The following is a 14,226-nucleotide window of genomic DNA, read 5'->3' as shown; positions in this document are numbered from 1 at the left end:
ACATGGTGGTTGTTTTGGAAGTAAGAATACAAGCTTCCATTAGCCGACATGTTTAAGGACCACTTTAAAAAGGAGACGAAAAGGAATCAGCACATACTGTATGTATAATACTAAGTGCTGGAGGAGCACATGGGCGATGTCAGATGGCACAAACAGTTTGTAGATAGAAGTGAACATGTGCATTGTTACAAAATGCACATCATTCAGTAGTTTACTGCAATGTTTTCTGAAGGTGAAGGTATGAACCGGCCTTGTCATTGGCTAGTACTTGTTGCTTTTCTTGTTTGGTTGAGTAAGATTATCAGGGTAAGCCAATCAAAGGCAAAGTAGGAAGGGTCTATGTATTGCAAATGCTGTCCTGTGAAAAAATGCAATATGTGGTTTACCTGCCTGCCCTGTTGGTTCAAATTAAAACAAAATAAGATCTTCTGTGGTTATTAAACTAACAAAGGAAGGAAGGAAAAGAAGGAAAACTTTGTGTACCGACAAGAATAGTAATTCTAATCTCATTAAGCACAGAGCTGAAAACACGCTTCTACCATATTAGTCATATTGTGAGTTGTTTCCTCTCAAACTGCCAAAGGCATTACCAATAATATGTACATTAATATGAGTATTGAAGCATAAAAATAAATGCTACTTTCCCTAGTAACTAGTTTCTTCTATAATGTAGTCAGTAAGAAAATCAGTTACTTTGTAGTAACTAACTCTTACTAGTTACTCATTTTCAGTAACTGGTCCATGGTGGTGAGACATACGGCAACTTACTGTCAAAAAGTCGACAGTATAAAAAAGAAACCAAAGTGTAGACAGTTAACCATGAGAAGAAGAGCAAGTGAAGCAAATCTAAAATATTTCACCTAAACCTCAAACCTAGATCAGACAACTGTGAAAGGTAAAGTGCTGCTTCTAACAGTTACTAGAAAAAAAAACCCTTGTAGACCTCGTTATCCTGACATTCAATATGTAGAAGATCTGGATTTGTTTGCTAAAGACAGCGAAACCTCCTGTCAATGGTGGTGATGATACAGTAGCAATGTAACCCAGTACAGTAGTACTGTTTATGATAAAATAAATAGAATTGTCATCATCATTTTAACAGCTTAAACTTCTTTTTTTTTTTAGATGAATTATATGAAGATGTAAAGTTAGTTCTAACCAACACCTTAACGTTCATGTGCTAAAAGCACGTCTGGAACAGTTTCCACGCTGGAAAGAAAACTGTCAATTGATGACAAAGTTAATCCCCTGCCTGACCTCAGACACTAGTGTTTCCAACTTTCAGTTAAATTCAAAATAGCACAGCTCTGTCAGGGCCCAAAGAGTCACTCACTAGGAGAGGTTTAATAATCTGCATTATAATTAATTTGCTCATTACAGCAGTTATCAGCGAAATGGCAGAGCTGAAGCAAGACCTTTGACAAGACATTCCACCTCTCCAGCCTTTTGGAAATGAAGGGAAATTTGATAATATGAAGTGATATATTGATCTGACAAAATAATTAATCTTTTGATATTGACAAATTTAAATTATCCACCACCTTTGACCTGTCCTCCTTTCCCCCAGAACTCATGACCTCTTCACATTATGTATGCATGGCTCTAGTTACCATCTTGGACACTGCCTCTCAGGCTCACTTTGAGATGAGAAACAGTTTTTTTATATTTTCTATTATTGCAGGTGCTCCATGGTTTCCTCCCCCAGTGGCTGGCTGCCCGAGCCATTTTACATATAAATTTGTTGAAAAATAAATTATTCAGTGATTAAATTGCTAAGAAAGTGGCAAACATTTTTGAGAACAAGCAACCCACCTGCCCAGCCACGGGTGCTGTTCCCTCACTGACTTGTTTTTAAATTACATTTACAGTAGATTCTCATTAATCTTCATGCATTTCAAGGGGCTTCAGGGATCATAACAATGTGTAAAAATAGAATCCTGTATATACGCCATGACAGTGATCACACAATCCTGAGAGTGTATGAGGCTATTTCCGGAGATGTTTCTCAGTGGGATATGGGTATACAGTAGTTTGTCGAGATCACAATGTCTGAGACAGCCGCCGCAGTGCTTTTATGTGCTGTCTTGTTGCTGACAGAAAAGGAGGGGGTGCGGACAAAGAGCTTGTGAGAAACCTCAAATTGCATATTGAATTCTAAAAAGCTCCCCATCAAAGGCAGAATCCTGGCAGAGCTCGCTCACTCCCACTGCCAAAACCTGGACAATCATAATTGCTTGTCATATTTGGGAAAATTATCTAGGAAATACAAATACTCTATTCATTTATTTTAACTATACACAAAGCCCATTTGATTCAGTCCCTTCTCACTCCATCCAGATGAGGTGCACTGGAGTGATCTCTGACTTGGCTACTTACTGACTCATTACTTTTAGTAGTGCCTTATTTATTACATCTAAGCCCCAGCTTTCCAATCTACACAGGAGTGTCTCAAATTCATGTTTTCCTTTTTTTTTGTCAATTCAACATATCATCCTTTTCAAAAGCAGTGAAAAGCACAATTTGACAATACACCTCCCTGATGGACTCCTCTGACAGAAAGGCTGAAAATACACCAATTGAGATCTTTCCAGTTATCTGCCAAACTTTCTTTACTGCATTCTATTTGTGTAATCACATTATAGATCAGTAGAGTTAAAATAAGTGAAATCATGATTTAGTAAAGATAAATACTCGTAGTAGAAAATGTAGTCTATAGTTAACCTTTAGAATCTTTAGAAAACCTTCATCTCCATCTGATGCAGGTGGGAAAGTTCATTGCAACAAAGTGTAATTTTTCCATGACATTATGAAGCATACCTACTAAAGGCTCTACTGCAGTGAATTGACAATATCACTGTAACGTTCCTAAATTTAATTAATCAGACATAAATTACTTTTTTTAAAGGTTTTTTAGCCTGATGAGGTATGAATGGTTTCTATTTACATACATAATCGTGATTTGCCAGCATTTTCTATTTCATTGAAAATGTGTCTACATCGTCTCTACACATTTATTCTAAATAATCATATAATGGCAATGAATGGAGTTGCAGGCATAAATAGTTTTTTGGTGCTATTTTATGGAACTCTGGATTTTAAGGAAGCCAGCTGATGAAATGCGTGGGTCACATATTGAGTGGAGACAGCCATTACACTAAGGTCACACTTAGGTCACCACTTCAGACACTGAACCATTTTCCAGATGGTGAAAGAGGGTAAAGCTAAAGAGAAATTGCAGAGAGATGACGCTTGGACAGATAGAGGCTGCCACTGTGGACAAGCCTGCACAGACAGGGGCAGTACCAGGAGCACAGGAACAAATAAGAGAGTCTACACAGACAAGCAAATGGGTACACTGTGAGAACTGACTTCAGCAGCCATACCCAAGGGTCTACAAATAGGAATGACTGATGTGAGGCTATGTGAGCTGGCATTTTCACCTTCCAGGCCTGAGTATGTGGTTGTAATGATAAATACTTTGAGAAAATAATTCAAAAACAGGAGGCTACATGAAAACTAACAATGAGTTCATAATCAAGTCTTTCCTCACCCTGCTTGTGTGAAGAAGGGCCGACAGCACATGAACTGGCTTTGTAATGAGGCGGGAGCTTTTCTTTACATGAATGGGCTTTGAGTGAGTGAACACTCAAATATCCGTCAGAGGAAATTCATTTTGAGTATGAGGATGGACCATTACGTCCATTATGTGTAATGATCTCTGAATCAGGTAACCGCAGAAGGCTGACTGAAATCCTTTAACTAAAGAGCATATATGCATACTGAGGGATGAACTCTTCATTTTGTACTTGCTGTGCCCTTCCCCTGAGCATCCTGCTTGTACAATCAATTGTTCATTTATTTTCTGCCTGATAGCAACTGGCTCCTCAGATGACCTGCTGCCTGCAAACGTCACAGTCCACTACATGGCGGTCACAATGACAAGCAATCATTTATTGAGCTACAATACCATGTCGCTACCAAACAGAAGAGCAAAGATGTTTCTACTTTTATATTCTAATTTTTCTTTCTTTTCGATTATGCAAATTATTGACAGGAGCAATACAAAACAATGACACATAGCATTTTAAATTGTTGAATAAAAAAACACTACAGAGAGAGAGCTGTCTCCCCCCGTCTCCTCCTCCCTAGAGTCATATGCACGCAGGTTGCCATGTCACTTACACTGAAGCTTCAGTATTTAGCCAACTTTGCATGGTTTTGACATTTTTATTCTAACCTCTCTCCATTTTAGCATCTCCAATATTACCCTAGTTTTACAACGTTTGTTGTCATGGAGTTTGTTAGAAAAATGCTGAGGTCAGGTAGAATCAGTTAAATCTGAACCAGTGCGCTTGCCCTCTTCCATCACTGCAACATCTCCTGGTTTGGGGGGGGGGGGGGGGGGGTACCTCAAGACGGCCGTGTGAGAGTACCTCAAAACAGCCTACCTTCTCTGGTCAAAACAAAAATAAACCATTACCAACTTCACCTACAACATAGAAAGAGGTCATACTGTCTGCTGCATTGTTTTCAGAGAAAAGCAAATTCATGAGCTTTGTATGTTTTAAAAATGTAAATTGTTTCAGATCTAAATTGATCTTGTATGTCCCCGTCTGGAAACATTGATAGCAGACACTGAGCAGAAAAGTGCTTGTTCAGTGCCTTTAAGGTGTCTTTAAAAGGATCTGATCAATTATTTTGGTGTAGTTAGAAGTCTGTAACAATAAAAGAACGCAACTGAATTAGGAATACATCAGGAATAGTTCACAAATAGATGGTATTCTCAAAAAATATTCCGTAAAACAGAATAATTGCAGTGGGTGTTAATCAAAATGAGATATAAGAAGGATTTTAAGAGTGAGTGTGTTTACTGAATTGTAGAAATGTGACCTGACAGCAGCGTATTAATATTTCCACTCCCCTGGGTGTAAGCTCACCTTGTCTTCTGAAAAGTGCTTCTGAGGACCTTGCTGTTTGAGATTCAAATCATAATAACTTATTCTCAAACTCTAGCAGGCATATACTGTACGTACTGTATATAATGTACGTGTGGTTGTGTGTGCACCGCAGTTTGTGTGTGTGTGTGTGTGTGTGTGTTTTTTTATATACGAGTGTGTGTGTGTGTGCGTGTGTGTGTGTGTTAGAGGTGGGAAAGACGACAAGAGCAGAAAGAGCGAGCTAGGGAAAAAGAAAGAGCTGAGTGCAGAGGCATATAATCTGAATTCAAAAGCAATCATTTTTGTTCTCAGCTCATAAAGCCGTCTGCTGGTGATGGGTAAGGCAGTAAAAACCAGGGGGATGAAGGTAAAGAATGGATCTGACGGTTTGCAGTGATGCTTTCGCTAACAAAGCAGCAGATGGTATCATCCAGGAGTTGACCTCCTGTGGGTTATATGGTATGTTAAGGTGCGGAGTCTAAGTAATTTAATCGCGCAAAATGGTATACATGGAAATGGTATTCTTTTGTTTGAACAGAAACCTCTTGATAATCAGACAACAGTTACATTTGTTGCACTTAAAATATTTGTTCATTGAAAAATGGAAAATCATCCATCCTTCCATTATGTATACCGCTTTTCCCATTTGGGGTCGAGGGGAGCTGGAGTCAATCCCAGCCGACAGTGGGCGAGAGGCGGGGTACACCTTGGACTGATCGCCAGTCAATCACATGGCTGACATATAGAGACCAGCCACACTCAGATTCATACCTACGGGCAATGTTGCAACACCAATTAACCTAACGAGCACGTCTCTGTTAGAGGAAGCCAGCGTACCCGGAGAGAACAAACGCATGCACAGGGAGAACATGCAAACTCCACAAAGAGAGACCCTGTCTGAAGGGGATTCAAACCTGGAACCCACTTGCTGTGAGGCAACAGCGCAAACCCCTGCACCAACGTGCAGCCAAAAGGAAAATCAATCAGTTGGGAAACAAATAATGTAATGTAATCTTCAGCTTGAGAAACTGAAAAATGCATTTATAAAAAAGTGCTTAAGGATTGATCAATAAACACTGATTAATAGCAGCCCTATGGACCCTATGGGCCAACTTATATAGTACATGCTTATGCCTGGCACCAGGTACTTCACATGTTAACTGTGAGAGGGTAGGCTAAAGAAAGAAAAAAACTGTTTGTATTATCAGGAGAACACCACACGTCATCAAGTAATTCATACACTCATTTTGAGTGTAAAAAAGTATGGCCATGGGATCAAGAAAGGTAACTATAAAAGACCAGTTAGGGTTTGCGGTAAAAAAAAAATAAAAACCTGTAGAACATATACAATACTGTTGTCCCTTTGGTGGTATCCTTACAGCTATCGCTGTAACTGCTCTCTTGTATCACAAAGGGAAGCATAATGATGTGGAGATGTAACTTAAGCTCATTAAAAGAACAAAAAAAACTGTGCTCATCTTTCAGCATGAACGTTTTCTTTGCTGCTGGTTCTTTCTGTTGTCTTTTTTTTTTTTTAGCACTGCCTGTGTCCTTTCAGTTCCCTTTACTACAGCAGGTGTGTGTTTGTGTGTCCAAAGAAGGCCTAGTGGTGCAGCCTGCTCCAGTCAGAGGAAAGTGTTATTCAGAGTGCCACTGTCAGTCCCTCTTAGTCCCTGGAGAGGCTGTGTGCCCTCCTTAAGCCCTTCAGCGCTATCTGCAGGCATGCTCAACATGGAGCTTACCCTGCTGCTACAATCCCCTTTGTCTTTGACTTTCAGACTTCTTGGCCAAAATTATCACCGCATGAAACTTCAGCTGACTATGAATTAGATCAGAAAAATAAATGAGACATAATTCCCGAGCCGATCAAATTAAGTTTCACGACGATGTGGAAATTGTGAGATTTATGGCGCAAATCATAACTTTGCTTGAAGGTATTCTAATTTTGTAACCAGGTCTATAAAAAGGTGGGCCTGATTTCAGCAGCGCCGGTTTCATTTTGCTCTTTTGATTAAGTCGTCAATGAACTTTTCGCTAGGTAATCTTTATTGCTCGGAAGCTTAATGAAATCACATTTCACAGAGATTTATGATGTGACTGAGAGAGTGACTTACAACTTTCAGCTGTGAAAATGTATTCTTTTTTGCACATTCTAATTATGCACATTGTCTCTGGGAAAATAATCGACAACTGGCAGATTCTTACACGATAGCTCCCTGCGAGACAAATGTAGGGAGAGGGAAATGTATTGCAGAAAACATGAGTAAGCACAGAGATACTTCATAGACAACTCGATTTGCTCATATTGATCAAGTCTCAGAAAGAGAAATAAACGTGTAAATTAAGAGATCAAAGTTAACAGTGAGACCTACAGTTCAGTATAGTGTATCTGATGACATTACAGTGTTCTTTTAGTTTACATTTCTTCTGCAAGTGAAGGATTCAGGACTGATAAATTGTAAACTTGGGTGGATTTGTTTCTCAGCTAGTGATTTAATCATTTCCTTCTCAACCTTGAATACAGTTAGAGGTTATAGTATTCCACCTTCTCTATGCATTGAAAAGTAGAATCCCTTAAACTCTATCACTCTATCAAAACTATACATCTGATCTGCCATCTTTTTTTCCTCATAACATCTTCTCGAATACTTTTGTGCAAATCTGCAAACCTTATAAGATTAACTACACCTTACTGTGTGATGTTACCCTGATATTCATCAGCTCATATTTTACACAATGATAGAATACCATGGGTTTCATTCAGAGAGTAAACAGACTTTCTAAAGATTAGTATGCACCACCTATAATAACACCATCTCTATAATGTCCAACTTGTCAAATACGACTTTTATGAATAAATAAATAACCAAATGTTTTGGTGCAAAAACAAAAATATGAATGAGTTAGCTATTGTTTGTTGTTTGTCTGTACTAACCCTTGTTTTATTAGACCTACTCCTCTGATCTTTCCATAATCAAATCTGAGGCTTTGACTTATTGTGTGTGTATGGTCTGTTTAGTGTTGCCAGATATATTTTATTCATGGAGTCATCTTTCGAGAAGACTTTTTGGCTAAAAGATTAATCATTTTAGGAGTCCATTGGAAAAAATGAAATGTATATGTAATTGTTCTGGTTTTGTTGGGGGAGGGGGTTATTCTTTCATTATAGGACATAGGGCTGCAAATAGGAGAGAGAGAAAATGGGCGATGACATTAGGGAAAGGAGCCACAGGTTGGCCCAAACCAACCGCTAGGCCACCGGCGCCCCACCAATATATTTATAATAAAACTATTGAATTGTCATTATGTCTTTTTCTTCTGCTTTTTTTTTGGGGAGTAAACCTTTCACAAAACCTTTAACAAAACACACGAGCCATGTGAGCGTCTAAGATACAAAAAGTAAATGTCCAACAACCTTCTGTTAATTTCAGAAAGGATTCTAAAAAATATATTCTCATCATTGACTGAAGCAGGAAGGCAAACTTCGTTACAGTCAGTATGCCGTAGGTCACAGAATGCTAAATGAAAGACAATTGAAGTCTCCTACCTAATTGAGTAATTAGAGCCAGGAGATGACTACCAATCTACCAAACATATTTCCTTCCCCACCCCCAGTTCACTCCAGCTTCTCTAAGCCCCCTCCACTAACTTCTACCCTCCTCCCAGTTTCCTCCTCAGTCATTTACTGCTTATTAGAGAGTCTCTCTGTCAACCTTGTCCCATCTAATTCTCACCCAATTACAATCTAAATGAACCACAGGACTGCTTAACTTGCTTTGCCTCTTCCCATTGCCTCCTCCTATTGTTTAATTTGTGACGGTAACAAACTCTGATTAGGCCTTCGCAAAGGTTCATAAATTAAGCACTCATGGCTGAATTAATCACCACTCGCTTGGTAGATAAATGGGCATTATTCATTTTTTTCCATATGGATCCAACCAACAAAGCTCTGTAAAGAAACTGCTTACTTTCCAGACCATAGCATTTTAACCAGCCAGTAAAATGTCAATTTTGTTCGTGTCTGAGCAAGCTAAAAACCTTCATATGCAATGTTTGCACTTAAGAAATATTCACCATAAGCATCTGCCTTCCAGAGGTGAAACTGGGCCAATTTGATTAATGTCACCGTCTCAAAATGAGGAGCATAGACACCCTAGTATAATGTTTGCCAAAAGGGATAGCGGGTGAGTGAAAATAAGGCTGGAAAATTTGTAAGGGGAGTCAAATGAGGTAGAGCAGAAGATAGAGCCATAACAAAGGATTTACAAAATACAGAGTAAGGAGGGAAAGGTAAAATAAAATAATGAAAAATCAAAAGTGGGATAAGCAATCAGAAACTGGCAGTGAAAAGAGACAATCCTAAGGAGCTACACTGATCATCATCCAAGAGAGAGCTGAGCAAGAAAATGAAATGCAATTGCCTGATTTGACGGTGGATCTAGTTTAGTATACAAACAGGCTGCGGATAATTAGTCTCAAGAGTAAATCAGCGTACGCTAAGTGGGAAGAAAAGCTCACGGTATGATACCGGCTGTCCTTAAATGACAAGCAGAAATATTTCATTATTGGCTAGAGATCTTCAACATATCCTCACTTTTTCACAATGTTAATTTTATCCCTTGTCATAAATCAGGTCAACAATTTACTATGCTCCTAGTGAAATGCAATCTAAAAATCATTTCACTAAATAGCGGTAGCTTTGATGGTTTACTGATGAATGGGGAGAAACTGTTGCACAATCAGTCATGTCGTTTAGCTAGATTTAAAGGCATTCAGGAATGGAACATAAAGCGCCAACCACTGTCAACACCTTGTTATTACAGTTTAGTCAAACCTGCTCAGATTATGTGGGTGAGACCTTGGAGTGAGGCTTATGAATATCAGGTGTTAGAAATATTCTCCTGCATTTTACTGATTACCTATGTCAGAGTCTTTCACCAAGCAATACTCCTCGGTACTTCTGTTCACTAATATACAGAAAGAGAAAAACATTATGGATAGGAAGCAGACGAATATTCTATCACACAAGGCCATCGACAATGTCTTATTTGTCTCATGCAATCACATAAAATGTAAAAACAGTTAAATATAATAAATAGGATGAGACCACTGATTGGCGAAACACATACTACTCATACATAGACATCAACACATGCTATGTACTTTCCTGCCTATGCTCTTAATAGTAAAGAGCCATATGACACAGCACTACAGACAGAAAACATTACATCCTAAAATATCTCAGAATACAAAACATATCCAAAAAGGTGTTTTGTTTCAGTACCAATTTGAATTATTCTAAATGGCTTCATATATAATATTTATACTGATTTCAGAGAATGAAGAGACTGCCCTCTTACCTCATGGCCAATGTAATATTGGCCTATGAGCTCTGACATGGCCATGATGGATACCAATATTAAATAAGTGGGAAAGAAAACATGACAAAAGCTACAGTATATCTTTTTTATTATAGCCTTTAATACTAGAGCTCGGTAAATTATTATTTAAAGTGTTTCTGAATGCATTCTAACTGTTCTCAGAGTCCCAGTAGGGACTATTTGGTTCAATGCTGACGCTTCCAAAACTCACTTCATTAGGAGAGTCAAACACACTGCTGATGTTAAGAAGTGGCTGTCAGTCCTTGAACATATTGTAATGAGTCATTATGAGAACTAAATCACATTGTGAGAAATTGTAACATGTTCTAAAAGAGGAAAAAAAGAAGTTGAAAGTTGCAGATTTGAATACTAATAAGATTTAATACAGAAAATAAGACACGTTCCTCGCTCGACAGTTCAATGGTTTAGGATGAATGATTTTACAGAGTCAAATAGGCCTACTATAGATAAACCAATTCTCAACACAAGAATAAACACATAGCAAAAGGGAAAATTTAAAAAAGACCCCAAGTTGACCATGTAGCACTGCATCTGTGCACAAGATGAACTTATTTTGTCACTTGGAGCACCTTGAGCTCGGGAAGACAGATATTAAAATTATAAGGGCAAAGTATATGTAAAATCAAAGCCATGACCTTCAATCCATTGTTTCCCTCTGGTGTTCCCATAAACTTCCTGTGACTGCATGCTAAATATGCTTCTGCCAACACGTGTTTATATGCTACTGTTCAACAACAGTGCCTCCACATTCAGCAAGCTTCTGTAAAATGCTTACAGCTTATAGAGATGTGTTTTTGCATTTTGCTTCTGGGACAGAGCTACCCCTCTCTCTACTGTTTGGTTTCATCAGCCTGCCCCTTCAATGTCATTTGTCTTTTTTTTTTCTTACATGCACATAAGTCTGAGTAAACATCTGTGAGCAGAGCTAGAGTATGATGGAAATGCCTGTACCAGAAACACCTCCCAGCATTTCTTTCATCAGCACGTGTGATTCTGCAGCAGAATTGTAAGAAGAAGGTGAGGGAAGCTCACATAGCTGGAAAAGCAATTATCACCTAGAAAGCTACCTTCCTGCACAAAATACAGTGTAAGAAATCAACTCGCAAACATCCTGAGGTAAAAAAAAGAAAAGAAAAGAGAACACATGCCGCACTGGATGCTGAATAATAAACATTAGCAAGAAAAATCCTCTAGGTCATGTTTAGGTCGAATAGAAGCAGGCACAGAGAACTTTGTTCTGCAAGCTGAGAAAACAGCTTTTTCCTGAGGAGATGACAACAACACATCATAATAGGGCCTAATGCTTACAGAGCCAGTCACTTGTCAAATAGGATGCAGTCAGCCATAGAAATAATGCTGTTACAGTAACTTACACACATCTACTCAATCTAACTGTCAATGCACTACAATGCAGCAAAACACACAGTGGACCAAGCTTAGAAAACAGGAAACCTATGAATACAAAGGCCATACACATAATGGTTATGTCCAAAGTAGCTACATGATCATACATTTCACAGCTTAGTCCATATTTAAACTGAGAAAATTTCACCAGGGTTAGGGTTAGGGATAAAACCGAAGGATGGTGAACAAACGTGGCTGGTTACCAGAAATGTCATGTAGCCTCAAAGTGAGGCAAGAAAAACAAAAACATGTAGCTGTTTCAACCAAAGACAGGATCTGTATTCAGACATCCGTTGTCCTTGAAAACAATAACAACATTGTTTCAGGATTTCTGTGACAATGTTGATTATTTAAAAAATAATAACTATAGGTAGACACAGCCAAATTTCAGAATTATTAGCATCCAACTTTATATTTATTGAACTTAGTATAGCACTGTATCATCAGTGTTTCCATCCTATTGTGATTGATCTTCTATACAGGAGATCAACTGCCAAAGCAATCACTGCAGTGTAAAACCACCTATGAGGCCTGCATAGAACAAACATTACTTTATCATCTCAGACAGGAAGCTGAGGATGTTTGACAGCTGAGTAATTATTCACCGGACTAATTTTTCAGATCAAAGAGGGCTTGTCACTAGCAATGAGTGATTTCAGATTCAAACTATTTTTTGTTGTATTTTTTGTGGAGATGGAAGAGATGGCAGGACATGATGGAGTTGATTCTGAAAACAGAACAGAGTTATTTCCTCTCAGATGAATAGTAAAGTAAGCACACTGATGACTCTGAGTACCAACGCTGGATAGTTGATTATATATTAGCATCCACTAACAACTGAAATCCTTTCAAAATGACATCTACAATGCTTTTAAACACTGCCCTGAGGATGGCTGAGCAATAAACCCGATTCAGGGATTAGTTAGATTGTTCAGACTGTCACACTTATTTCATCATCAGATGTCTCTTCCATTACTGGCCGCACTGTCCCTTTTATGGAAACCATTTCAATTTGAATCATTTCCCAGCAGCATCTCCCAGCAATAAGAAAACGAAAGTGCACGCCATAATAACAGAAGAAAAAAAAAAAGAAATTGTCATTGGAGCACAACATGGCATATTTTGAAAAATGCTGTTTGGTTTGAACACAGTGAGTGTACTCACATTGATCGATGTTGCCGTCTGCTTTCCCCTTCTCCTGCGAACACAGAGCACACACAAAAGTGGTTATTACAGGCTTGGAAGCGTGAGACAAAAACAGCACTTTCTCCAGCTTTTTGCGCACCATCCGTTACTGTGTCTTTTACCCTTTTCTGGATTCTGAAAAAGACGATGAGAAAGAAAGCAAAAGTGAAGTAACAGAGAGACAATGAAGAGTGAGAAAGGAAGGAATGACAGCACAGTAACAAAAAGTCCTTTCAAAAGTCACCTCCTAGAATCAATTCAGTCACCTTAATTGAAAACCGGCTGCAAGGTGGCAGGTGACATACTGTTACGCTGAAATATTTGTCGGGATGTCAAACAACTGATACAGGATGAACACAGATTTAATTGTCAGTCCAAACTGAGAATGAGGGTGAGATGTGGCTTCACATTTATCTTAATACATTTCAGTTTCCCTCGTGGCTTGATTAAGGCTTCAGTAGTGTTTGGAGAGCTGCATAACTTCAGAGGAAAGGTCACAGCAGGGAGCACGGTTGCCTGGTCTGCGGTTTTCCTGCAAAAATTGGGCTACTTTTGAAGTGTGGCTGTGGGTTGAATATTTTGTCTGCGGCTGAGGTAGTCCTGTTTTGCATGCAAATTACATGAATATTATGTATTTATAAAACTTCATATTTGATTATTTGACTTCAGCTCTTTCAGCTCTTGCATACATGAGCATGGGAGATGCACACATACTCATCTCAAATTCACCACCCCCCCCACTGTCTCCATCATCGACAATATATACAGTAAATGTCAGAATGTTTACATAGTCCATGATCTGGATTCTAACTCTGCTTGTTATCAAAGCTCATCTGGTAAATGGACTCGAGCTTGTATAGCGCTTTTCTGGACTTCTGAGTACTCAAAGCACTTTTACAGTGCAGGCCACACCCAATCATTCACACACTGACGGCAGAGGTTGCTATGTGGTGGCTGCAGGAGCAGGGGTTTTAACTCCCGACCTTCAGGTTGAGCAACAACCGACTCTATTGCTAAGCCACAGCCCCCCCCCCCCCCCCCCCCCCTAAAGATCTATAACCAAGGCTAATGTTGTGAAGCTGAATTTCAGCAGCATCATTTCTCCTACTTTGTAAAAAGTACAGTGGATATCTTGGATTGTGAGCACTACAAGTGAGGGAAACTAACCTTGACAGAGCTAGATAGCCTTTGCAACATTTCTTATTCAAGGGAAGGTTGAAAGTTGAAGTCGCTGTGACAATAATTGCAAACAAGAATGAGATTAGCTTTTCAGTTCTTACTCATACATGCATTAGCAT

The 14,226-nt window shown here is 38.9% G+C and overlaps 1 protein-coding gene across 1 annotated transcript in view; it reads right to left on the bottom strand.

The window, feature by feature from the left end:
* Positions 1 to 14,226, bottom strand: part of fstl4 (follistatin-like 4) — a 191,667-nt gene that overhangs the window by 152,570 nt on the left and 24,871 nt on the right. Inside the window, exon 3 of the mRNA XM_061055081.1 lies at positions 12,908 to 12,941. Within this exon, the coding sequence (XP_060911064.1) occupies positions 12,908 to 12,941 (34 nt within the window). The remainder of the gene's footprint in view (positions 1 to 12,907; positions 12,942 to 14,226) is intronic.

The sequence above is a fragment of the Labrus mixtus genome, chromosome 14, assembly GCF_963584025.1.
Source record: "Labrus mixtus chromosome 14, fLabMix1.1, whole genome shotgun sequence".
Classification (NCBI taxonomy): domain Eukaryota; kingdom Metazoa; phylum Chordata; class Actinopteri; order Labriformes; family Labridae; genus Labrus; species Labrus mixtus.
The sequence above is the reverse complement of the archived record's forward strand: the minus strand, read 5'-3'. Positions and strand labels throughout refer to the sequence as shown.